Source organism: Ursus maritimus, unplaced genomic scaffold, assembly GCF_017311325.1.
Source record: "Ursus maritimus isolate PB19 unplaced genomic scaffold, ASM1731132v1 scaffold_3, whole genome shotgun sequence".
Taxonomy (NCBI): domain Eukaryota; kingdom Metazoa; phylum Chordata; class Mammalia; order Carnivora; family Ursidae; genus Ursus; species Ursus maritimus.
Window position 1 is genome coordinate 71,064,764 of NW_024425563.1, and position 25,742 is coordinate 71,090,505.

The window sequence follows — 25,742 nt, forward strand, 5'->3', positions numbered from 1 at the left end:
CACTAATGCAGTAAACAAATGAACTTCGAACCTCCAAAAGAAGGCATATGGAGCATTCAGGGAACATTTTCAAAAATACATTAATTCCATGAAATCAGTATGGATCACAACCACTGCAGAGATGAGTCACAGAGCTTTCGTGCCGGAAGGGATCTAAGACAGCCTGTACCTTCTATGATATCATTTCGTATGAGAAAGAAACTGAGGTCCACAGTTCTGTCCATTCTGCCTCCACCGCATCAAATCCATCCCTTTCTTTCTGTCCTTACTGCCACTTTAGTTCCTCAAACTTACCCTTCTGGGCCTTGAGCTTTTGCAGGAGCTCCTAACAGGTCACCCAGCCAGCACATCTGCCTTTCCTATTCTTGAGGAAGAGACAGTTCCATGCAGTGCGTAAGAGCTGCCTCTGTGCGGTCAGGTGAGACTACTACTGACAAGCTGTGTGATTTGGGGCAAGTAGTTAACCTAGCTGAGTTTTAGGTGCTTCCTCTGTGAAAGGCATGTAATAACTCTGCTGGACATTCTCCATTCATCTCTTCTAATGTGTTCCTGACTCTCTTTCTCACCTTCTATGCTTCCCAGGGGCTGACCTTAATGGGCCTATAATTACAGAATCCTTGGCCCCTTGATTTCAAGTTCTGGGTTTCACCATTGGGAGGCACACTGCCCAAAGATGAGAGGATCAGAGGGAAGGAAAACAGAGAGACTGATGTATTTTTTTGTACCTCCCCACCTCTGATTCTTTCCCAGCTGGACAGGTAAATGGCAGTGGCTAAGTCCTCCCTTGAAAAGCTACTGCTCTTGTTCAGTGGGTTTCAGAATCACTTTCTCTCTTAATCCCTCATGGGGGCAGTGGTAAAGGCTCCCCACTATTGCTAGCCTGGATGGGTTTGACCACTTCAACCCTGTTCAGAGTTTCATAAATAACCCCCATCAAACTCTCCTCCATCACCCCATTTGAGCTGCCCTTTGTTCCCCTCCAGGATCTCTGATGCAGTGATCACACCTGACTCAGGGCATTTGTGTGGATTAAATGAGAAATGCATGGAAAATGCTCCGTCGTGCACTTGGCTCATACAACACTCACAACATACTGGCTGTCACCATTAACTAAAACACCATTTGATCAGGTCACTTCTCTGCTAAAGAGCTTAATGGATTCCCTGGAATTTATCCATTAAAGTCCAAAATCCAAAGAATTCCCATGCTATTATTCCAGCCTTGTTTCTTCCCATTCCATCCTTTTTCTGTTCTAGGCAAATTACCTGTAATTATCTGCTTTCATATCAGTTTCTTTGCACACCATGGTCTCATATTTTGGAATGCTTAACTCAGCTGATGAATTCCTACATGTCCTTCAAAACTATACTCTGGCCAAGTCTTCCAGCAGCTTCCCTGACTTGCCCTCCCCTCCCTGGTCCAGGTAACGAGCCTTTCTCTTCTCTGACTGACTGAAGCCCTGAGCTTGGGTGGACTTGCCAAGTTATTCACTCACATGCCAGCCCCCATCTGCCCCACACCAGACTGCAGTCCCAGAAGTAGGACCATGGTTCATTTGCTTTTCTATCTCCAGCTCCTGGCATGGCATCTGGCCCACAGTAAGTCTACTATTGGACTGACATATATGGTGAGAACAGCCACCTACCCACCAGCCCCTGAAACAGCGTTCCTATAGCAGGTGACATGTGAATTGTCCTGACCAACAGGCAGAATGACCCAGCCCACCGGATCCAGAGTACATCTTCTTTTACCTATTTTATACCTTGGGACTTTCTGCCAGATCTCAGTAGAGTATCTGTCCCTGGATTTTAAAATGTTTAAAAAACCAATGTGAGTAAAAGTGAATCACACAAAAGCTCATGATCCTTTTTTGTTGTTGTTATTTAGAAGTAAACCCAAAACACACATAAAATTCTTTAGTTCCTTTATACTGCTTACATATATGTTAAATACAAATACAAAGAGATCTAAGGCTGTTAACATATAAGCTACTGGTTCGTAATAATATAAGTGATGTATATACTTTCTTAACAAATTCCATGATTTCTCAAACTATCTAATATGTTTAAAATTTAAATAAAACCTCAAGAATTAATCAATCTCTCCTCTAAATTTTTACATCACATGTCATTCTCCATTCAGCTCACTTGGCAGGCAGTATATAAAACTATTTTATTAACTTTTTATCTCCATGTTTATCTCTCCATCTCTATGATAAGCTCTCTATGAGTAAGATTCAGTTCCTATGTTTGCCCATTTCTTACTATCACTCCCCATCCCTTCTGCATCTTGACCTAACACCAAGTCTTCTGTAAAATACCGTACTTAAAACAAGACTAAATCTGTCTAAACCACACTTGGACAGGGAATCAACTTGTCTCTGCTTACTAGGATCCCAGAGTAGGAACTGGGGGACTCAAATGTGTGAAACCAGCTTAGATCCCAGCTACGACACCAGCTTTCCGCATAGGATTCTGCACAGCACCCTAGTTACCTCTCAGAGAGTTAATTTAAGCAAAGACCAGAACAGAGAGTTTAAAAAAAAAAAAATCTTGATGAAGAGAAGTACAAAAACATCATTTCAAAGCTTCTAGCTGTTCAGTTTTACTAAAGGAAGAGACCTGAATTAATCTTTGAGACTGACTGTTCCTTTATTCTAAGAAAACGAACTTAATGGCAAAATTTCTGTTATATAAATGTAAAACACGTCCTACCCACTGCTCTGGGGCAAGCTGTGAAATTAACCTGCATCTTGAAGTTTCAGAGCAAAGGGTTTAATGTAAACTGGGTGCATGTTTTGGCAAAGCTAATGGGCTTCTGAGGCTCTGTGGTTTCTTTGAGGAAGATGTTTGCTGCCTCAAGGAACACAGAGATATCACAACAATGCTCCCCCTTGTTCTCCATTAGAAGTTTTCAGGAACCCAGAGGACTAAGGAAAGGGGATGTGGTGAGAGCTAGTCCTCACCCTAAAAAGGACAAAACCAATAAAGCCCAACTTGTGGTAACATGTAAGTCTAAATCCTATCATGCATACTGATACTGGACTGTTGGTTATGTTTTGGTATAAACATTAAGTGCAATGATTGCTTATTGGGGCTGCGGGCCTAAGTGGTTCATCCTGTGGCTAGGGGATGGAAGGTGGACCCTGAGATCTGAAATTAGATCTCCCAGGGGCCTCAGATTCTCGCGAGGAGGGAACTTCCTCTTTGGAGGCGTGGGGCCTGATCTGTAGGTAGATCACTGGGTACACTCACTTTGGGGAGACAGAAGCCAGTCTTAGGGAGACAGAGATGAGGAGGAGATTAACAGAGAGGAGACCATTTCCCCCCACACTGAAGAGGGACCTCTAGGTTCTGAGTGGAGAACTTTAAACAGAAGCAAGCCGTACCCCTGAGCGGGCCTGCCTTTCCCTTCCCCAAATGCTCAATCTTCATAAAATCTTGTTGGGACTGACAGCCCCATGTTGTCTGTACTGTAGTACGCTCAGGGAAGGGCCTGTTCTGCCCTTGGGCAGATGGCTAAGGACGCCAGAGTGGTCATGGCAGTGAGAAAGGCCAGAGAGGAGCCAGCCATGACAGAATGCCACCATCAGAGGCACCTCTCTGGTGGCATCAGGAGGGACAGCAGAGTGAAGGAACATGAGTACCTGTTTCTGACACACCAGGCCACCTTCAGCACTCCAGCAAATGACCAGGGAGGAGGAGCTGAGGAGCTCTGATGCCCTGTGGGCATCACTACTAGGGAACCAAGCCATACAGACATCTAGGGGGAGTATTCTAGGCAGAGGGCACCACAAGTGAGGCAGGAGCAGGCCTGGCGTGTCGCAGGGATGGTGAGGGCCCTTGAGGCGGAGGCCGTACGCCCAGCAGACACTCTGGTGCAGCCTCACTCCTGTCCCCTCCCACATGTCCTGCACTGCTGCTTCCCACCTCTGATTTCAACCCATCTCCAAAAATCCGGAGGTCAGAAGGGATTCCTCCCTGTCATGATTGGTCACCTGGCACTTTACCTGTGAGCATCACAGTCACTGGAGAATGACGCTAACTTATTTAAGGCAGAGGCAGTGTCTGATTCTTTGAAAGTTCCCAGGACCAGTGCAGGGCCTAGAATGTGTAATGTGTTGACTGAATTGGCTGGTTGAACTAAACTTGGAAGTCACTGGGTGTGTTTCACAAGTTTCAGAGAGTGATCAATGGCACCTTTTATTCTAGGTGTTTATCCTAGAATATTTATACACACAAAGACTTGTGTGCGTGGATATTCATTGTGACACTGTTTCTAGAAAAAGACTAAAAATAACCTAAAATTCCAGAAGGAAAGTGGCTAAATAAATTATGGCACAGCTTACAAAATGCAGTCAAAGAGGCCAATATATCTATATGTACTAATATGGAGCCAACTATAATAAATTATTGAGAGAAAAGGCAAAATAAAGAACAGTGGGTATGCTATGTACTATCTGCATTAAAAAAAAAAAAAAAGTGCTTACATAGGCATATTCTATCTCCGAAAAGAAATATAAGGAAGAAGTAAAGGCAACTGCCTGTGGGGAGAGGAATAAAAAAACAGGAGGAGAAGAAAACTTAATTGTCACCCTACTCCCCTTTTGTTCTCTGAAAAGTCTATTACTGTGTGCACAGGTTACCTCCCGAAGGGGGAAAAAAAAAGGACTTGTTTTTAGAAGAGAGAAAGAAAAACGGGTCAAATAAGTCCTCACCCAGCCCTGTGTCATGATACACCCCCTGCCCGCCTCCACTCTCGGATTCTGGCATATTTCTTTATACTTCATAATGTGATCCCTAAAATAGTGATCGGATGTAAGTGATAGGCTTTCCTGGTGTGGCGGGGAAACCGAGGGCTGGCAGCAATGAGCTAAGGACTGGGTAGAACATGCTGAAATAAACTATTATTTAAATATCCTCACCACTACCACCAAGTTGTCTTCTAAAGCACAGGCTCATCGCGTAATAGCCAGTTTAGCGACGAAGACCAAGATAAACTTGCATGAGCAATTTGAATCATCAGGCAATTCTGATGCTAAAAAAAAAACCAACAAACAAAACAAAAAAACCTTCCTTAAAGGGAAATTTGCTTGCAAGTACAATACTTAAAGTAGATTTCCCTAAGATGAAAGTGTCATAACTGCCCAAAGCAGCTAGGATTTAAAATTCTTTTACCATTCATAAAATGAAGTTTTCATTTCTACATCTAATGTAACCGCACGAAGGTATGCTGCTCTAAATAACCAGAAACAATGGATGTGAGAATATAGTTAGGTGGGTTTTGAGAAGTTCGAACTCTGAATCAGCAACATGACAATTTATCCTCATTTGTCAGCAAACATCACACATGCTAAGTTTGAGAGGATCAAGACTGTTCCCTGAAGACTGCCACGGTTTTAACAGAGCTGTCAGCAATAAAATATAAACCCCTCTTGTGCCAGACTAGACAAGTGTCTTCTCCTTTAGGAATTAAAGACAGAAACCTAACATCTGAAGCACATGTGCTTTATAGAGTCTGATAAATATACTTCGACTATTTCCCTCTTGTCAGTCCAAATAGCTTGTTCTTTCAGGCATTATCCTCATCAATAAAGATTTATTTGGGATCATTAAGTGTAGCTGAAGACATTCTAAATTTAGAAACTATCTTCAAACCAAATGTGAGTTCCAGAATCATAAGGTGCTCTCCAGTTTGCTATCCTTTTTTTAAATTGATCTCACTGTTTCTTTCATTAAATATTTCATTAAAGGAGCAAAAAGAAAAACTATTAAAAATTTAGTACATGTGGGCAGACTAATCTTTGAAATTATGATTGTATATTAAAATCCAAAAGTACAAAAACAGTACTTCTAAATTGTTGACTAAATTACTCTAAATCTATGACATAGCATTAAACACGACACTACTGTGAACAAATGCTATATGCATTTCTAAAAATACATTAAGGGAATTAATTGTCAAAATAAAACAAATAACCACAGATTTTTTAAAACAAGTTGTCCTTTACATTATCAATCTTTTTCTGTAAACCTTTTTTGTCTTGAAAAATGGCAACTTTATTCTGCCAGTGCAGGGAAAATTGGACAGCCACATGTAGAAGACTGAAACGGGACCATTTTCTTACACCATACACAAAGAAAAACTCAAAATGGGTAAAAGACCTAAATGTGAGACAGGAATCCATCAAAATCTTAGAGGAGAACACAGGCAGCAACCTCTTCAACCTCGGCTGCAGCAACTTCTTGACAGATACGTCTCCAAAGGCAAGGGAAACAAAAGCAAAAATGAACTACTGGGACTTTATCAAGATAAAAAGCTTCTGCACAGCAAGAAAACAGTCAACAAAACTAAAAGGCAATCTATGGAATGGGAGAAGATATTTGCAAATGTCTTATCAGATAAAGGGCTAGTATCTAAGATCTATAAAGAACTTATCAAACTCAACACCCAAAAAACAAATAATCCAGTCAAGAAATGGGCAGATGACATGAACAGACATTTCTCCAAAGTAGACATACAAATGGCCAACAGACACATGAAAAAATGTTCCACATCACTTGGCATCAGGGAAATACAAATCAAAACCACAATGAGATACCACCTCACACCGGTCAGAATGGCTAAAATTAACAAGTCAGGAAACAACAGATGCTAGTGAGGATGCAGAGAAAGGGGAACCCTCTTAGACTGTTGGTGGGAATATAAGCTGGTGCAGCCACTCTGGAAAGCAGGATGGAGGTTCCTCAAAAAGTTAAAAATAGAGCTACCCTATGACCCAGCAATTGCACTACTGGGTATTTACCCCAAAGATACAAATGTAGTGATCTGAAGGGGCGCCTGCACCCCAATGTTTACAGCAGCAATGTCCACATTAGCCAAACTGTGGAAAGAGCTGAGATGTCCATTGACAGATGAAAGGATAAAGAAGATGTGGTATATATATACAATGGAATATTACTAAGCCATCAGAAAGAATGAATACTTACCATTTATATAAATGTGAATAGAAGTGGAGGGTATGTATTATGCTGAGTGAAATAAGCCAATCAGAGAAAGACAATTATCACACGGTTTCACTCATATGTGGAATGTAAGAAATAGCACAGGCAGGATCATAGGGGGAGGGAGGGAAAACTGAATGGGAAGTCATCTGAAAGGGAGAAAAACCATGAGAGACTCTTAACTATAGGAAACAAACTGAGGGTTTCTGGAGGGAAGGTGGGTGGGGGATGCATGAAATAGATAAAGGGGATAAAGGGCATATTTATCTTAATAAGCAGAGAGAAAGATATAAAGACTGCAAAAAAATATTAGCTTTTCTGAAAGCATTAAAATTCTTCACCATTCTTTATCCATAATACCTAGTTATATCATTGGGATGATTACACTAAGAAAGGTAATAAAATCTCCATTCCAGATAAGGCTGGCAGTCATAATTATTCTGTATTTGTTGGGTTTTTAAAATTTTTTCATGGGCAAAGCAGAAGTTGACTTTGAAATCAGTGGAGGTATTTTTAAGGAAATGGCCACAAACTGTATAAACAGAAAATAGAGTAGACTTACTTCAGAAAAGAATTTTTAAAGGACATTTAAAAATATTAAAATCTGGTATTTCAAGCTTAAAGATCATTAAATCCTGTTTTATTTTTTAATTTACAGAAAATAAAACTGCCTACTTAAGTGACTAGTGCAAAGTCCAACAGCTAGTTAGTGAAAGCGTTAGAACAAGTGCTTGGACTTCTCACTCCTCCTCACATGTTCTTTTTATTAAATGAACCTGCCTTTTTTGCTACCATCTCCACCCAAGGAAAGGGCTTCCAGAGAAAATGAGTGTTCCCTAGTTTCTCAGCCCTGGTCTTTTCTGTGAGCCTTGGCTGCTGCCACTGTTCTGGCCCAGAGGATTGGGAGAGCGGACCAGGGCTTACGCTCACAGCTTTGGCCTCCCCAGATCTGTCCATGGGCTCTGGATGACACACTATACGCTGCTGGCACATGGCTCAGCACTCTGCTTCTGTCCCAGGGGCCTCTCTAGGCAGGGACTGTTCCTGGCCCAGGACCTGCCCAACTGGCAGCAGCTGACAGAAGGCCAGAGAGATGAGTGTGAAATGAGTGCTGAAACTCTCCTGCGCTGCAGCCCCGAGGAGTCCCAGGCACTGGCACCCAGCACCATCCCAGATGCACCTGTCTGAAGGTGGAAGTCGGAGACCACAGCTGGAGGGAAGGCAAGGGGTGGATGGAAATGCAGCTGCCCAGAATAGCGACAGGCTAAGTAAGAATAGAGCAAGTGGACCATCAGATTGGCAGCTGCTGCAAGGCCATTTTGGAGAGAGGCTGGGGATAAATAAATAATAAAAAATATAACCAAATAGTTGCCATCTGCTGCTGTTGCCACTACCTAATTGATATTTAATCTCCTCTCTGGCTTTGCTGCCCACCATGTCCACCAATATCTTTGCCTGTGGCTAAAAGTAATAGCTCTTTTGTCATGTTATTGTAGAGGAACTGTAAATATTACCATTATGGAAACCTACCTACCTTTGCGTATACTGTACCCTGTCCCTGTCTCAGAAGCGTCATGAAATCCTACTCATCCTTGCATAAGATCTCTTTGGGCTGTCCCCTCTAAGTCTTCCCAACCCTTTCCTGGGTTCCCGTTATGTATAGAGAAGTCACCTGTTGAAAAATCGTAATATTAGTGGCATACCTTGTCTAATTTTTCAGTGAACTGCTTGAGAACAACCTACAGACTTACTTAACTTCTCAACCTTCCATTTTGTTATCTGTAAAAGGAGGCTTATGTGAAGATTAGGGAAGAGACAACGGGCAGAGTGCTCAGGCCAGCATCGGACACAAGTACCAGTCAATGAAGGCTTACTCCTCACTACTGTCATCAGCAGCATCATTACCGATATCCTTTATACACCCTTATACCCTAGCATAAGGCTTTACATGTTCGGTTAACTTCTCTTTCTTATGGAAAGTCATATCGCACACTGTAATTATCATGAGATAACTGCATAGTAGTTTTTATATACCATTAGTGGTTGGCAGACTCTAAGGTCATCCCCCTGACACCCCTGCCTCCTGATATTCATGCTTTTGTGGAATCCCCTCCCACCTCTGTTGAGTAGGGATGGGACCTGTTACTTGTTTCTACAAAGTCTGTAACTTCCATCTTGCGGCAGACTCCCTTTATTGCCTTCTTGATTTGAATATTTTGATGAAGCAAGTAGCCATGTTAGAGAGGTCCCCGTAGGAAGGAACCGAGAGTGGCCTCTGGCCAACAGCCAGCTTGGAACTGGGGCCCTGAGTCCAACAGACCGCAAGTTAACTGAATTCTGCGAACAACCATGGAAACTTGGAAGCAGATCCTTTCCCCAGAGAACCTTCGGGTGACACCTTGATTGCAGCCTGTGAGAGACCTGGAAGCAGAGGCACCCAGCTGAGCCACGCCTGGGTTCCTAACCCACAGAAACTCAATTGATAAACGTGTGGTGTTTGAAGCAGCTTAGTCTGTGGTAATTTGTTAAACAGCAATACAGAACTAATACACCAACATTTTCCCAACTTATAGTCCAGAATCAAAAATGTGACCTGAATCAAATAAATCTGAGAGAAGCAACACCAGATTTTATTTTAACTATAGGAAGGTCAAGGGCTTTTAATCACTAGCTAATATATATAACAAATTCACTAGGTGGGGATGGGGTGAAGACACACCCATGAAGTTCACCCTAAACTGATTTGACCAAGGAAAATTTTTTATTTTAAAAATTATTTTTCATTAATATATGGGCCACAGTTTTAGAAATACCTTTTCAGATTTACGGAAGCAGCAAAAGAAATAGCAATCAAAAGCTGGTTCTGAGGGGCACCCAGGTGGCTCAGTTGGTTAAGCGTCTGCCTTCGGCTCACGTCATGATCCCAGGGTCCTGGGATCGAGCCCCACATCGGGCTCCCTGCTCAGCAGAGAGCCTGCTTCTCCCTCTGTCTGCTGCTCCCCCTGCTTGTGCTCTCTCTGATAAATAAGTAAAATCTTAAAAAAAAAAAAAAGCTGGCTCTGAATGTCTCTGCAAGAAGAAGGCAGAATAAGTATGTAAAGGGGACAACAGCCATCCAACTAACTGCAGGAATTCTTCCCCCCCCCCCATTCCCCCATCAGAGCAGTGATACAATCACCTATCACCAGCATCAACAGTGACCACGGGCGAGCCAGAGGTGGGATGGGGCAGCTTGGAGAACAGAAGGTAAGTGGGAGAGTAAAGTCTACTAATGAGCACTCTGGTGTCCCATGTCATGTGAAAAAGGGCTTTGAGTTTTATTTTTTAATGTCTTCCTGATTTCCAGAAATTTTATCTATAGCAATGAAAGGGAAAGTTGGCATGTACTAGAATGCTTGACTACCTTCAATGTTTGAGCTTTCAATTTACAGATAGCCTCTTAGAAATGGAGGGTAAAAGTACTGTTTGTTTTGGCATTCACTTAGTGATTCAAAGACAATTTCAAATTTGCATCCAAATTTCTCTACTTCTTGGAGGGAGACCAAAGAGTTCGTTTATAGCTATTCCTGTTGATAAAGTGCTGGACAGCAAAATATATTCATCTATAATTTTCATATTTAAAAGATCACTGATGATAATAAAAATCAGAACTACTTGAACATTCTTCATGTTGTTACTTAAAAGACATAAAAGAAGTCATATGATCTTCCAAGATGATTTCAGGATGAATTATTTTCAAGCCTACAGACTCAACAGAAATGCCAATGTTAAAATATCAGTCAACAACGGACACATGAAAAAATGCTCCACATCACTCGGCATCAGGGAAATACAAGTCAAAACCACAATGAGATACCACCTCACACTGGTCAGAATGGCTAAAATTTTTTTTTTTTAATAATGATTTTTTATTATATTATGTTAGTCACCATACAGTACATCCCCGGTTTTCGATGAGAATGGCTAAAATTAACAAGTCAGGAAACAACAGATGTCAGCGGGGATGCAGAGAAAGGGGAACCCTCTTACACTGCTGGTGGGAATGCAAGCTGGTACAGCCACTCTGGAATACAGTATGGAGGTTCCTCAAAAAATTAAAAATACAGCTACCCTACAGCCCAGCAATTACACTACTACGTATTTACCCCAAAGATACAAATGTAGTGATCCGAAAGGGGACCTGCACCCCAATGTTTATAGCAGCAATGTCCATAGTAGCCCAGATTATGGAAAGAGCCAAGATGTCCATCGACAGATGAATGGATAAAGATGTGGTGTATATACATATACAATGGAATACTACTCAGCCATCAAACAAATGGTATCTTGACATTTACAACAATGTGGATGGAACTAAGGGGTATTATGCTAAGCGAAATAAGCCAATCAGAAAAGGAAATTATCATATCATTAATATGTGGCACTTAAGAAACAAAACAAAGGATCATAGGGAAGAGGGAAAAAAATAAAACAAGACGAAACCAGAGAGGGAGACAAACCATAAGAGACTCTTAATCATAGGAAACAAACTGAGGGTTGCTGGGGTCGGGGGGGTGATGGACATTAAGGAGGGCATGTAATGTAATGAGCACTGGGTATTATATAAGACTGATGAATCACTGACCTCCATCTCTGAAACTAGCAATACATTATATATTTTAAAAATTTAAAAAAATAAACTAAATCTTATAAAAAGTAGTTCATGCAAATGAACAAACAACTGAAAATAACATTCATAAAGCATCACAGAAAACTAAGAGGACAAAGACAAATACAAGCACTTTATCAGTCAGAGGAGAAACAATGGTAATTTCATCATATCTGAAAGAAGTTAGCAAAAACAATCAAATCATCAAGAAGACTAATTAAAATGTTGATTTACTCTTCCTGTTTTTAATAATGAACTTTACAGTGTGCCATTAGATATTAAGTAATACTTGTAGATCATGTTATATAGATAAATATATGCATATCGGATTTAAATTTTTTTTAAAAATCAGTCAATCTGATGCCCATGTTGAGCTAATATTATAAGCATAAATCAACGTTCTCATATTAAAAAGGGGGTAATGAGACCTGTAGTGTCTACTTCACAGGATTATGAGAGTAACACAAAATAAGAGCTATGAAATCACTTCATGAACTATAAAGGGCTGCTATTATTATTATTAGAAATGACAGAGGTTTGAATCAATTTCATTTCCTAAAAGCAATCTAATGTCAAGTGCTTCTGATAAAATGTTTCGATGATTCAACTACTACAATGTTTCCAATGTTGAATTCAATATTCAAAAATGAAAATGCTTCCAGGCACTGGAATCTAGAGTAACTTCTACATCTCGTATTAGGCAAAATCCTCATCTTTTGCTTCCACATTGTACAGCATAGATGCCCATATCCAAAGATGGTAAAATGAGCAATTCTTAAAATTTAAAAGTGACTAAGTTTGCTGTCATAGCCAATGCTGACAAAATGTAGGGTACTAATATTTTTACTGGAATGAAGGATGTATGCTACAAACTACTTGACTTATGAATTTCCTAAGGAATCTCCCATACCCTTAAATCATTAGCTTTGACAATCTATGCATACCTTTTCTTGAAGACTACAAGTGTGTCCCTTAATTTATGCATATTTGTAGCTGTGTACCTTTCCTCTTGAGATGTTACAGACTGGTCAAACGAACTTTGACATCAAATCTCATTTCGAAAAAATGGCCACAAGTCTTATAAAACAAGTTATAATGGACCTACACTGTTTTCTTCTAGACTCTGTTTTACAAAGCATCAAATCTCTGAAGACCCTTAAAAATCAATATGCCATTTTTCATTTAGATTTCTGCATTACCTGACAATGTAAAAGTAATTCCTGCAGCAAGAGGGACTCCTAAGAGACTACAAACACTGATGCTGCACATAAGTAGTGTTCATTCTCATAGTGTTCAAGGATTTACTCACTTCTTTATTACGGTGTGTACTAAGGTAAATTATACTTTTCATTAGGGCTAATTTTTCTTGCGGTTCACAAAATTTTCTTATCTTGCAGGTCTCTCCTACTGAAACATTTGGCAGAAGCATTCAGTTGTTCATGAGAAGAAAATGTATAATACCAGCAGATTCTTGGTTAATTAACAAAGTGTCTGCCTCATAAAAGAACTCACGTGAAGCATAATTTTATTCTCAAAGAATGACACGAATGGGACAAATCTATCATAAAAATTTCCATCACAAGAATTAGTCCCGCTTATTAGATTATCCTAGCCCCTTTACCGGGGAAGCTAAACTGAATGGTACTATGATAGATATATTTTAAAATCTGAACTACAAACAACAGAAAGTTTTTAACACTATTGGCAGAGAATTACTTTGAACATTCCACGTTGGCCAGTAATTATACTTTAAAATAGACAAGAGACTATTTCCATAAAACATACAAGACAATGATTTAAAATCAGATGGCTTAAAAAAGTTCATTAGCCCTTGGGGCATCACCACAGAATACAGTAACTGATATTCAAAATGGCGACTGCAAGACTTTCCTGCAAGCCAAGTTGCAGGAACCAAGTTGCTGTGATTTACCACTGTACCCTCAGCCACGAGCACAGTGTTGGGTCCAGGGAGGCACTGAGGAAAAATCTGTTGAATCAACTGTTGAATAGTATTTCTTGTTATATCCTTGTTCAAAAAGGCAAGAAATGACATTATACACTTCAGGGGGGAAAATGGTGTTAAAAACAAATAACATTTTGAACACGTCAGCCCTAAACCCTAAAGTGTTAATAATAAACGTGACATTTATATGGACTGTCTATAAGCCAGGCACTGTCCTTAAATGATTTGTAAGTGTTAATTTATTTGTCTTCTAACAATTTTGTGAGATACTCAGTATTACTATCAGCATCCTTATTTTTAAACAGGTAAATTAAAGCACAGAGAATTTCGGTGACTCACCCAAGGACACATGATTTGTAAACTGGAGAGTCAGTATTCACACTCCGGCATGTGGCTCCAGGCTCTGCACCCTAAGCATTCTGGGACATTTTACTTGATCTTATCTTTCCACTTCGGTATACGTGCTTCCACGTAAAACGCTTTCTATCTCAGATCTAATGTTTTTACATAGTTCTTCCATTACAGCTCCTCCTGTCCTGGAGTTGTGTACTATTTATTCCCAACCTGTGAAAATGGCAAGATTTGAACAGAAGACTTCTCCCACCAGGAGGCAACATGGGCATTTTTCAGCTAATGGCCAGCACGGCTGAGTCATAGCGGAACACTGTTAAAGCCAATTCAGCCTTCTTCTGCCCACAGGGCTTCTCAACACTTTAATTTCTCCCAGGAATATAATGAAAGAGGGTGGTTCCTTCTAATTCATAAATTACCAAGGCTCCATTCCAACTAATATTTCCAATGAGGTTTCCTGCAGGACTACTGTGAGAAATGTTCTTTATATTATGTTTTGTTTGTTTGTTTGTTTGTTTTTCCATTTCCCCGAGATGCACACGCTAGTTCTAATGTGAGGACTGAGGGATAGCCACCTTCCCAACAAGGATCTCACTGCAGCTGACACAGGTTCCCAGACCAGGAGAGATGATTTTGACCTAGACATCTGGTCAGCACTTCTACCTTCTCATATGTCTGGGGAATAAGCCTGTGCATGTGCTAAATAAGTTATCCATAGTTTACTGGGTACTACACTAGGACTCTAGAGACACTGGCGACAGTAACATTAATAACTGAACACATCACTTACTAAGTAACAGGCTCAATGTTAACTTATTTTCAATAGCTGAGCCAAAGTGTATACATGTTTAAGATGAAGAATTTGGACAAGACAATCTGTGAGTTTCCTTCAAAATCCAGAGAAAATCTAAAATTAAAAATTCTGGAAATGTGAATGTAGTAGGTTTTCTTACACAATTATAACAAATTCATGTCAACTTTCCCCTCATAGCCTTGCTGCCTTTATCTGAAAAACAAAAATAACAAAACTTTCCCAACGATAAGACTCTATCGACAACTGGATGAGGGCTTCGAAAATAACATTACATTCTGCTTCCAACTCTTGGAGCAAAAGGTTACCACATCATACTTCTTTCATATTGTTCTTTTAACATTAATAGTAGTGATTCTGATTAGATGCTCCTAACATGTTTTAAGTAGGATGAGAGCTTACCAATACCTTCTCAGAAACTACCTCTCACTTTTCCTACGCCTCTCTTTACACCTTTTTGTCCCATTCTCATGTGAGGGGCACTCAGTGTAGCCAACTCACTGACCCCCCTTCTACGACCTCCAGGCTGGTTCTAAGCACAGTTTTCACATTTAACATTTGCTGGTTGTTGTTTCACACAATAGATTCCTCAGCTGGCAAGTCTAACTCCAAAACTGGAAAGAAAAACCAAACACTCCAATCTGAATTTTCTATCAATATCCTTCCAGATTAAAAATTAGAATGTCAAATAACTTGACAGATATTTAACTGAAAGACATTCCATTTTTAAGGTTTGAATTTTTGCATAAAGTTGTATTACTTTAGATCTGTAAGCTTGATTGTGCACATCAAGTTTATTTTTATAGTATGTGATAAAACAGACTTTTTCAGACATGTATCTAAAATTTCTAAGCAGCACAGATCATTAGTTCTCAATTTTTTGTACTTTTTATTTTTCCAGTATTTTTTTTAAACATTTTATTTATGTATTTATTTATTTATGTATGTATGTATTTATTTATTTATTTGAGAGAAAGAGAGAGCGCACAAGCAGGGGGAGCAGCAGGCAGAGAGAGAAGCAGACTCCCCCACTGAGCAGCGACCCTGATGCGGGACTCGATCCCAGGGTCCTGGGATCATGACCTGAGCAGAAGGCAGAGGCTTAACCTACTGAGCCACCCAGGTGTCCCTCCAGTACTTTCTTTTATTAACATGAGAAAAGAAAAGTCCTAGCTTCCTATGTTGATCTACTGTAACAGAAGAAATCATTCAAGGTGAGAAGAAAATTTTTACTATAATATAAATATGCACTACTTCAAAAGTAAATGAACCAACCCATATGACATTTTAAAAACCTTAGAAAACAAAAGAGGAAAAGTAAACTAATATTGAACTGATAGTATTAAAGTGAGGGGAAAAGCCATCAAAATCACAAATTTTTTAAGTATGTCTAACTTTCAGAATTTACAATATATCTCAGATTTTTCATGGTAGCCAGCTTCTCTAGCTACCCAGTAAAAATTTTTGAACACATGTGATTCAGACTACAATGACTCACTGTGACCAAGATTCTAGTATAAATCAGGCTTGTTGACATATGTATCAGCGGAGCCTGGTTTGGGCTGCATTTTAAAATGTGGCTTCTGGGAAGGGAAAGAGCAGGAGACAGAGGAAGGTCGGTGAATAAGGGACATCAGTGAATTGTTAAACTCCAAGCAACCTTTTCCACGTACCTATAGGTTAACAAAACCCATGTTCAAGTGTAAGCACTGCTGTTCTGAGTCGCCTGTGACTGTTCCATGATTCTGAGGTTTGTTTCACTGCCGCTCCTGCTAACATCACCTACCATTCCCCCACCCGGTCATCACCGCCAGCACTCAGCGCTGCAGCCATCCCACATGCAGATTTTTTTCTAAAAACACATTGGTATATTTCAACTCAGATCCTGCATCACTTACCTGATTTACTGCCACCAATTCTGCCCTCATATTGTATAGTAAAAACACACACACACCCCAAAAACATAATAGTTTTGCATATTGAAATCCCTTTGCCCAGAAGGTTTCCATCCACGGTGGAGAACGCGATGATCAGCCCTATTTGTAGCAGTCTGTTCTGCATTTTAAGATGTCTCATTACCTCACATGCATGATTTGGCTAAAAACGAACTAACACTCTTGAATTTCCTCATTTCCATGGATTTGGAAGCTGCCATTCTTAGCAATCAACCCCCATCCACATTGCTTCAATCTGCTTTATGGTGACTGAACAGAGGTTTCTCATAGACAGACTAGACTATGCATATGAGTTGCAATTCATATATTTCCTTCTTGTTTCCATTTACAGCTTTTAAAAAACCCATGTAGATGAGTTTTTTTAGAGGATTTTTAGGGCAGTGAAACTCTTCTGTATGATACTATAATGGCAAATGCATCACCATAATTTGTCAAAACCCATAGAATGTACAACACCAAGAGTGACCCTAATGTAAACCACAGACTTTGGGTGATATTGACATGTCAGTGTAGATTCATCAATGGTTACAAATGTACCGTTCTGGTGGGGGATGTTGGTAATTATATGCATGTGTGGGGGCAGGGAGTACATGCAAATTCTGTATACTTTCTGCTCAATTTTACTATGCATCTAAAACCTAAAGTCTATTTAAAAGGAGAACAAAATCTCTCATATATGTAGCATCTCCACATACCTGGGAGAAGTTACGTTGTGATAAGACAAAACAGAAAAACAATATAATTTGATGTTATCATCATTGTCATCATCATCCCCCTTGAATGTGAGAAAACTTTCGAAGGGATGAGTAGGATATTAAATAAGATTTAAATAATGAAGTTATGTTCAGAGAGAAGACAATTTTAAGTATCAACATTCCTTTTTAAAAGGGTTACCACATCTTTAAAATAACTGCCTAGTTCACATGTCAGTCAAAATTATTTCTAATGTGTAATCTTGATAATCTCTTTGATAGATTTTCAAATATGTACATTTTAATTTGGAGTTTTAATGAAGTCTAGAAAAATTAGGGAATAAATAGATCTTTCTTTTGTTCATATTGCAACATCAATTGCTCTAAAAATATTCTTCAGTTTTCAGATGTATATGAAAACAACTGTCTGAACTCTGCATTAAAACTGCTCATGCGTTAAACTGCTGAGAAAGCCCTTCAAAAGTAGAGTGATCCCTCATTGGAAAATATAGTTAATTCTACTAATAGAAAATACAGCCCGAAACAAAGATACAGTAAAAATGAATCCTACAGACCAAACAAATGGGTGAAGTTATATCTAACCTTGAATTTGTTTAACTATGGCTTCCACGGTGAATTTTATATGCTAATGATAAAAAAATAGTTAAAGGTCTACACTTTGGGGACTAATAGGCATTTATTCAGACACTTTCTATTTATCAAACTGACAGACTACTCTGCATCTGAAAGCAGCTGATTTCTTCTGTTTTCCACTATTCCCCACACGAATTCGGAGAGGCACATTGCAAACAAACCCCGCGCTCACCAGGGCCTCCGTAGAGTTATTTCTCTGGTGTGCTCCGCAAATTAATCTAAAATGTGATTTACAATAATTTCTTTTCTTAGATCGAGATGAGGAACAGGGAACAGCCTGGAGGAGGAAACTACCAACATTAGGAAGGTAATATTTTAGACCTCTGATGGGAAAGAGACCTGTCCAATTTTCCTTGATTAAAACCACAGAGCTGTTTAATGTGGTTCCTGCATTAGGAAAGTCAGTTGAAAAAAAATGCATATATATATATATATGTATGTATATATATACATACATATATATATGCCAAAAGCTTATGTGCTTATATTACAGAGTTCTCACTGTCTCTTTCCTTCAGGGGCAAATTCAGCCCAGCTGTCTTTCCATAGAGTTAGGCATGACCCTTTAAAACAGTGGGAGGATAGCAGGGAAATGTGGATGACACCATCCTTGTCTTGCGGGGATTGCAGGAAAGCACAATTCTACAGACTCATCTATTTTGTTTTAATCTCATTTACATGGAAATATACCCTTAAGTTTCATACTATTACACTGCAAATGAACGTTAATTTCTCGGTGAATTTATTTATGCATTTACTTGTCATACTTCAATAATTTTCTCTTAATGTGATCTCAGTGCGTATTATAAAACTGTGGCTCTCATCTATCTGAATTTCCAGAAGATAGAATAAAAAAAAAATTAGATTCAAGGCAGCGGTGGTATAGTACTGATTCCAGATTCAATGGACCGATTTTTAATCACCAGCAAATACCTGGTTATTAGAAAATAAATTAATAATTTCAGAAATGTACAACATAAAAAAAAAACCAGCACTGAAAAAGATCTCGGAAAGTAACTGTCTAATGCTCCTATTTTGCAGTTGAGGATCAGAAAGCATAAATGACTTGTGAAAAGTCAAAGGCTAGTTATAGACAGAGCCAGCTCTCTTATCTAATTCAGTGTTCCACACACTTTGCCCTCAACAACAGTGTAAGTCCTTTAAGGCCTGCAGAGTAGGAACTACAAATCATAAACACATTCTGTGCACATTTACATTCACTCAGTGACGTGTGTTTCTGCAGCCCAAGGTTACAAACATAGTAAATACCAAGCAGGTATGTAGGGCCTAAGCTTCAAGGCAATCCTGAGCCTCCAACACTATCAAAAGTCTTTAACTTTTGACTGTGCCCAGCCAACATAGCACCAATGAAGAGAAAATTCGTTTGTGAACTGCTGCTGGCTTACCGAAGCAAATCAGTAGAAATTAGTGAATTTAGGTGGGGCTTAGTCTTTTTTTTTTTTTTTTTGAGATTTTATTTATTTGAGAGAGAGAGCACGAGCGAGCATGAGTAGGGAGAGGGGCAGAGGAAGAGGGAGAAGCAGACTTCCCACTGAGTAGGGAGCCAGATGCTGGGCTGGATCCCAGGATTCTGAGATCATGACCTGAGCCGAAAGCAAACGCTCAACCGACTGAGCCATCCATGTGCCTCAGTGGGTCTTAGTCTTCACACTAATAGTCAGTCATACATTTTTCAATCATTCAACCAATATTTGCTGAATACCTACTGTGTGCTAGGCATGGTTCTAGACATAGCAGAGACAAGAGTGAGAAAGACAAGCTGAGTCCCTGCCCTCCCAGAACTTTATAATCAAGTAGTGGAATAGAAAACTAAAAAGATAAACAAATGAACACAATCATTTCAGTGCACTGTAAGAGCTATTAAAGAATTCCAGTTTCGCAACCAGTTACCTGTGCAATCAAGCCTCTCTGAACTCAGGTCTCTTTTTAAAAATATGGGTTACTATACCTAACTCGATTGAAAAGACAATGAAACACGAACTTCTAAGTGTTTGGCACAAAAAATAAATTCAATAAATTTCAGTGCTCTCCCCACTCCCCAAGTAGTTTTTTCTAATAAAAATAGTAACATTTACAAAATGGACCTGTACTCAGATTTCATTTGTCTCTTTTAGTCAATTTTCACATAAGAAAAAAAAAAAAAAGGCAGGACAAAAGAACTGCTTCTAAAGCTCTTTATACATCAAAGTCTGAATTAAGACCTAGTGTTTCTAATTGTTCTGCGGCCTGGAACCATCCCATTTTGACTGTCTCACTTCTCCACAGCTTCTACTGTGCTTCCTTCAGCTCAGACATAAACACGTGCCCAAGTGCAGTAAATCACAGTTAATTGCATGTCTTAAATTAAAAGACAAAAATAATGCACAATTAATTGGGGGGAAATTGTCAGTTGGTGGATGAGTCTTGCTCATTACATTTCGTGCACAGGACACACGCCAAGGGTGTGTTCCAGGCAAGCGGACTCAATCCATGACGCTGAGGGGGGAGGTGCGTGGCACAACCTTTCCGCAGAGCGGTCTGGTGCAGGGAATCAGAGGCTTCAGAATGCGGACACCGCAAGGGCGGCACACAGGGCTTCCTCCGCAAGGACTTTCAGGGCAGGACGGGCCCCAATAGGGAAATGGAGTGGGCACTAAAATGGTCATTGATCAGGGGCTGAATAAAGAGACGAGGTCTAGGCTATGAAAGGAAAAATCTAAGCTGTTACAAATGATTCCTTCACATTTAACAACATGAGAAAATGTGCATGGCATATTCTCGTGTGAAAACTTTGCAAAACGATGTTTTGAAAAAGAAAAGCCTGGAGGAGGAGGGGAAAGGTACTAGGAAAAGAAACAAGGAAAATGTGAACGTTTGCTCTGAGCAAATTTTCTAATTTTCTGAAACACTTCCTAAGTTGTTTAAAACTGCATTTCAATGTATTTCTGAATTTGATATTATAAAATGTCAATTTTAAAGATCCAAAATAATCTTTTAAGATGAACTTACCTGACAATTATAAGAAAAATGTTGCGGTAAAATTAAAAAATGATCCCCAGTAAGCACTTACATGTAATCCCATTATACCCTTGGTTATATAAACAAAATCAACTTCGTAAAATATATTTTATAAATATACAAGAAAAGCATGGTCAATAGAATTAAATGTTCAATGCAATTACTTACTCCAACATATACCTTAGAGTATATTAAAACACCAGAAGAAAATCACCATGAAGCCTTATTAATTTACTGATACTGACAAACTACAAAATATGCTCACAGAAAATCCAATACCCCACATTTGAGGAACTACAAATCTCTCCTCCACCCACCTACTCTCCCATTATTTTTTACTCTGTAATAGAAAGACTTTCTGTTTGGCCACCTAGTATTATTTTGATGCTAAAATCTAGCAATAAATCACACACACACACATACACAGAGTTTCATCATTTCTACCAACTAGATGAGAATAAATGACACTTTTGTAATATATCACTTGTTATGCTAAGTTTTGTTCTATTTCAATTTTAGAAGGAAACAATATATAAAACCCAACAGAGTAGATTCATTCCAAAGGTATCGAACAGTTTACTAACCTTGAAATAGGAAATAAACATTCTTTACTCTTTTATTTATTGGAAGGTGAAGTGGAAAAAGATAATCATATTTCAGCAAAAGCCTGTATCTCAACCTCAGGCATGTTGATGTCTCGAGGGTAATATTTCCATTCCACTCTTAATGGAACAAATTTCTAATCAGAATATGTATTCAAAAATAATTGAGGCAATGCAATCTCAACATATCATGCTGCCATCAGCATCCCCTGGTGCTGGGAATCGACTCAGCACCCTCTCTGCTATGACAGAGCCAGGGCGATGTGGGAATGTCACACTTGATGAGAGGAGGAGAGCGAGCAGGGATGATAACATTCTGCTCCCCTTTGTGGGCTCAACACAGTCTGGAGGAAAGCTGCTAAGCTGGAAAAGGCCAACCTTAAAACTTTAAGGAAGGGATGACTTATTATGACTGAAAACCACAACTTTTAAATCAGAATCGGTGTCTACTTTTGTAAAGTTACTGAGAATTCTTGAAACAGTCATTTCTGGAAAACTTAACCCTGGTCCTAGATTTTTAAATTATTAATACCACAGGGCAATATATACTATTGAATATATTTTATGATGCCCCAAAAGAGTCCAGAGGCTTAAACTCAGGTTTCTTCAAGTCTAAAAATAGATTGATAATTGCAGAAGCTGGGTGATGAGTAATGAGGGTTCCTGACACTTCCTTTTACTTTGGAATAGGTTTGACATTTTGCATAATAAGAGGTGAAAAAATTAGATTTCTTTCAGTATATTTTATGCTCAAAATTGGACTGACTTTCCCTTTAGAAATATATGAGATCTGATTTATGCTTATGATCATTCAAGATTCTAACAAGCAGTGTGAATTTTTAATAAATCCACGAAGCATGATGTTGATCATTAAAAAAAAAAAATTCCTTCAATCCTCAAAAAAATTTTACCATGATCCATAATGATAGAAGAAGCACACCTAAAGAAATGCAGTGCCACCATCTGCCTGGCATGCTCACAGCGTGACAAAATAGACTGGTAATTAACTGCTTTCCTACCGAAATCTGCCAGCTTTAACTCCCCCGTGTCACTGATCAGAAGGTTCTGTGGTTTCAGGTCTCTGTGCAAAATATAACGCTGGTGGATGTAAGACAGCCCTCGCAGCAACTGAAATAAAAACAACTGAAAAAACAGGGAGACAAAAGTTAAAATCTGAACACAGATAAATGCCAGTTTCTACATACAGTCTGCCAAGCACTTGTATTTGGTAAGAATGGGTACCCATCACTAAATTTCCTACCCAAATTCTTTACAGAGAATGTGCATAAAGGTATGGAAATCCCTAGTTCATCAACAAGTAAATCTGAAATTTTCTACCAACTTCTTACATCATCCCGGAGTGACACCCTCCTCAGCCAGAAATCTATAATCCAATCTGCACTCTATAAATCAGGCAGAATGTAAAGAATCAATTCTTTTTAATATCTCATTTCCTCAGGCTTCTATTGATGCTTGAGACACAGAAAAAAAATCTATCTGTAACATTATCAAAAGAAGATTTTTTTACCAAGTTCATGTAAATGTGCACATATTAATTCCATAGAAATGACATAGACATGTTATCCAGTGATTCACCATTAACATGCTTTAAGGAATGGACAGATAAGATGATTTCAATAATTAAAACAAAACAGTCACATGGCCCAATTAATACAACATTGTAATTATACTGCTTTTGCACATATGGCCATAGAGATTAGGCTCTTGCCTAAAGACAGACATGAACCTTCACTGATTACAAAGCAGACTCATCCGAAAGGAAACAGAAAACAGAGAAACCAAGAATTTAAGAGCAATACTTGAGTAAGAAATAATTTTAGGAAGTGACTGATGGCCTTCTGTGTATAGTTTCATATTGGATCATAGAAAATATTTCTATTTTGATAATAACAAAATGTGATTTGCGAGGGTTTCCAATATTCTGTTTATGAAAAAGGAAACACTTTATTTTTTTATTTTTAAGTAGGCTCTGTGCCCGGTGCGGATCCCAATGAGAAGCTCCATCCTGAGATGAAATCAAGAGTCGGACACTTAACTGACTGAACCACCCAGGTGCCCTTATTTACTTCACAAAATAATCCTAATAATTTCTAGTTTTTAGAAATTAATCTTCTATTTTTTAATTTTTTTAAAAGATTTTATTAATTTATTTGAGAGAGAGTGAGAGGAAGAGGGAGAAGCCGACTTGCCACTGAGCAAGGAGCCCAACACGGGGATCGTGACCTGAGCTGAAGAGAGACGTTTAACCGATTGAGCCACCCAAGGCACCCCTAGAAATCAGTCTTTAAAAAAAATAATAATAAAAGCAAATGTTTTACATGTCATCGGTATTCTAGTCTATATAATTAGCTAGTGACAAAAATCAGTTTCAGGGAAATTTGAAATGAGCTAGTCGTCAAAGACTGATGATGTAAGGATTCCAGAATATTTCAACGGAAGAGATTGGCAACTACTTCAGGGCCCTGGAAGCTAGCATTTCTGGAATATTTTCCAGCTAACGGGGGGCTATAAAAGCCAGGTAAACTTTTTACAGGGTGGATACCTTGAAATCACAGTAAGATAGATTCATTTCCAAGACTCTGTATGTGATGACACACTACAGAGTAGTGAAGGCCTGGGGTCGTTACTTCCAGAAGCTAAGCATCAGAAAGGAAAAGTCTGTTCTCTGTTAGCCTAGATCAAATTAGTTGCTCAAGAACCTCAGGAAGCACACATCTCTCTAGACTCCTCCTCCCAATCCTTCCTGTGTAGCTGATGGAAGGACTTAACACCATCACCAGCCGCTTCCAGCTTCATTCTTTACTCCTAATATCCCCTCCATCCTGAAGCCTAAAGTTTACGATTGCTAAGAAAATCCACAATCCTTCAGTCTAGAAGGGAGAAAGTGAGCCAATATAGCTACTTTGTGTTTTCAAAGCTTAAAAACAAAAGGCAAAGGCAGACAGCATAACAAACTTGATTTCAAAAACAAACTGGTTTTTTTTTTTAAGATTTTATTTATTTATTTGACAGAGAGAGAGAGAGACAGCCAGTGAGAGAGGGAACACCAGCAGGGGGAGTGGGAGAGGAAGAAGCAGGCTCCCATCAGAGGAGCCTGATGTGGGGCTCGATCCCAGAACGCCGGGATCATGCCCTGAGCCAAAGGCAGACGTTTAACGACTGAGCCACACAGGCGCCCCCAAAAAAGAAACTGATTTTAAAAAGAAAGTTTAGCCTTCTGCAAGGAGCTAACTGACCCTTGGGGCCTACCAGAGACTTATCAGAATGCAACTGTCTATTTAACTGCGGCCATGAGTTTTAGTTTCACAGACAGCAAGTGCCAACTGCCATTCTATGGATGTATCCTAGACTACAACCTCATTTAATCTCTGTTAACAATTTTAATGAAAGTGGTACTACTATAATCTCTGTATTCACGATAAAGAAACTAAGCCCTATCTGTCAAAGTCTTACAGCAATTAAGCGGCAGAGCCAGGACTTGAACACAGGCAGTTCGATTCCAAAGTCTATGATCTTGACCACTTCACTACAGAAATCTTGGCCAGAAATCAACACAAGTAGACAAAATGTTGACATAGAAGCTACTTCCTCCAACTGACAGGATCAAGTCTGGACCTACAATACCACAGCCTTCCAGGCCACTGAGTGAGCCCTGGGGCTGCTCCCTGACTTCAAGCAATCTCACCCACCTCAGTGCTCCAGTACAGTGCTCTTCAAGCCTCTACCTTTATTCTTGCCTATTTTCTGACAAAAAAAGTCCCCTCCCCCCATTGCCTGTGATTTTCCATGTATTTCTTAGGTCTCACCTCAAGAACCGCTCCTCGCTGGAGCCTACTGTGACCACCTCCCCAGGCCTTCACTCCCCCCACAGGAGTGCGTGAGGTGCTCCTCCTCTGTGCTCCAGGTGCAGCGTCGGCATATGTCTACCACACATGTATTATCCTGCCTCTCACACACTGTGTGCCTCTGCCATCTTCCTAACCCGGGCACACAGCTGACACTCCTATGCCAGTAATGTGATTA

The 25,742-nt window shown here is 39.4% G+C and overlaps 1 protein-coding gene across 1 annotated transcript in view; it reads right to left on the minus strand.

Annotated features, from left to right (window-relative positions):
• Positions 1-25,742, minus strand: part of CDK14 (cyclin dependent kinase 14) — a 544,514-nt gene that overhangs the window by 250,467 nt on the left and 268,305 nt on the right. Inside the window, exon 8 of the mRNA XM_040644288.1 lies at positions 22,718-22,841. Coding sequence (XP_040500222.1) covers positions 22,718-22,841 — 124 coding nt within the window. The remainder of the gene's footprint in view (positions 1-22,717; positions 22,842-25,742) is intronic.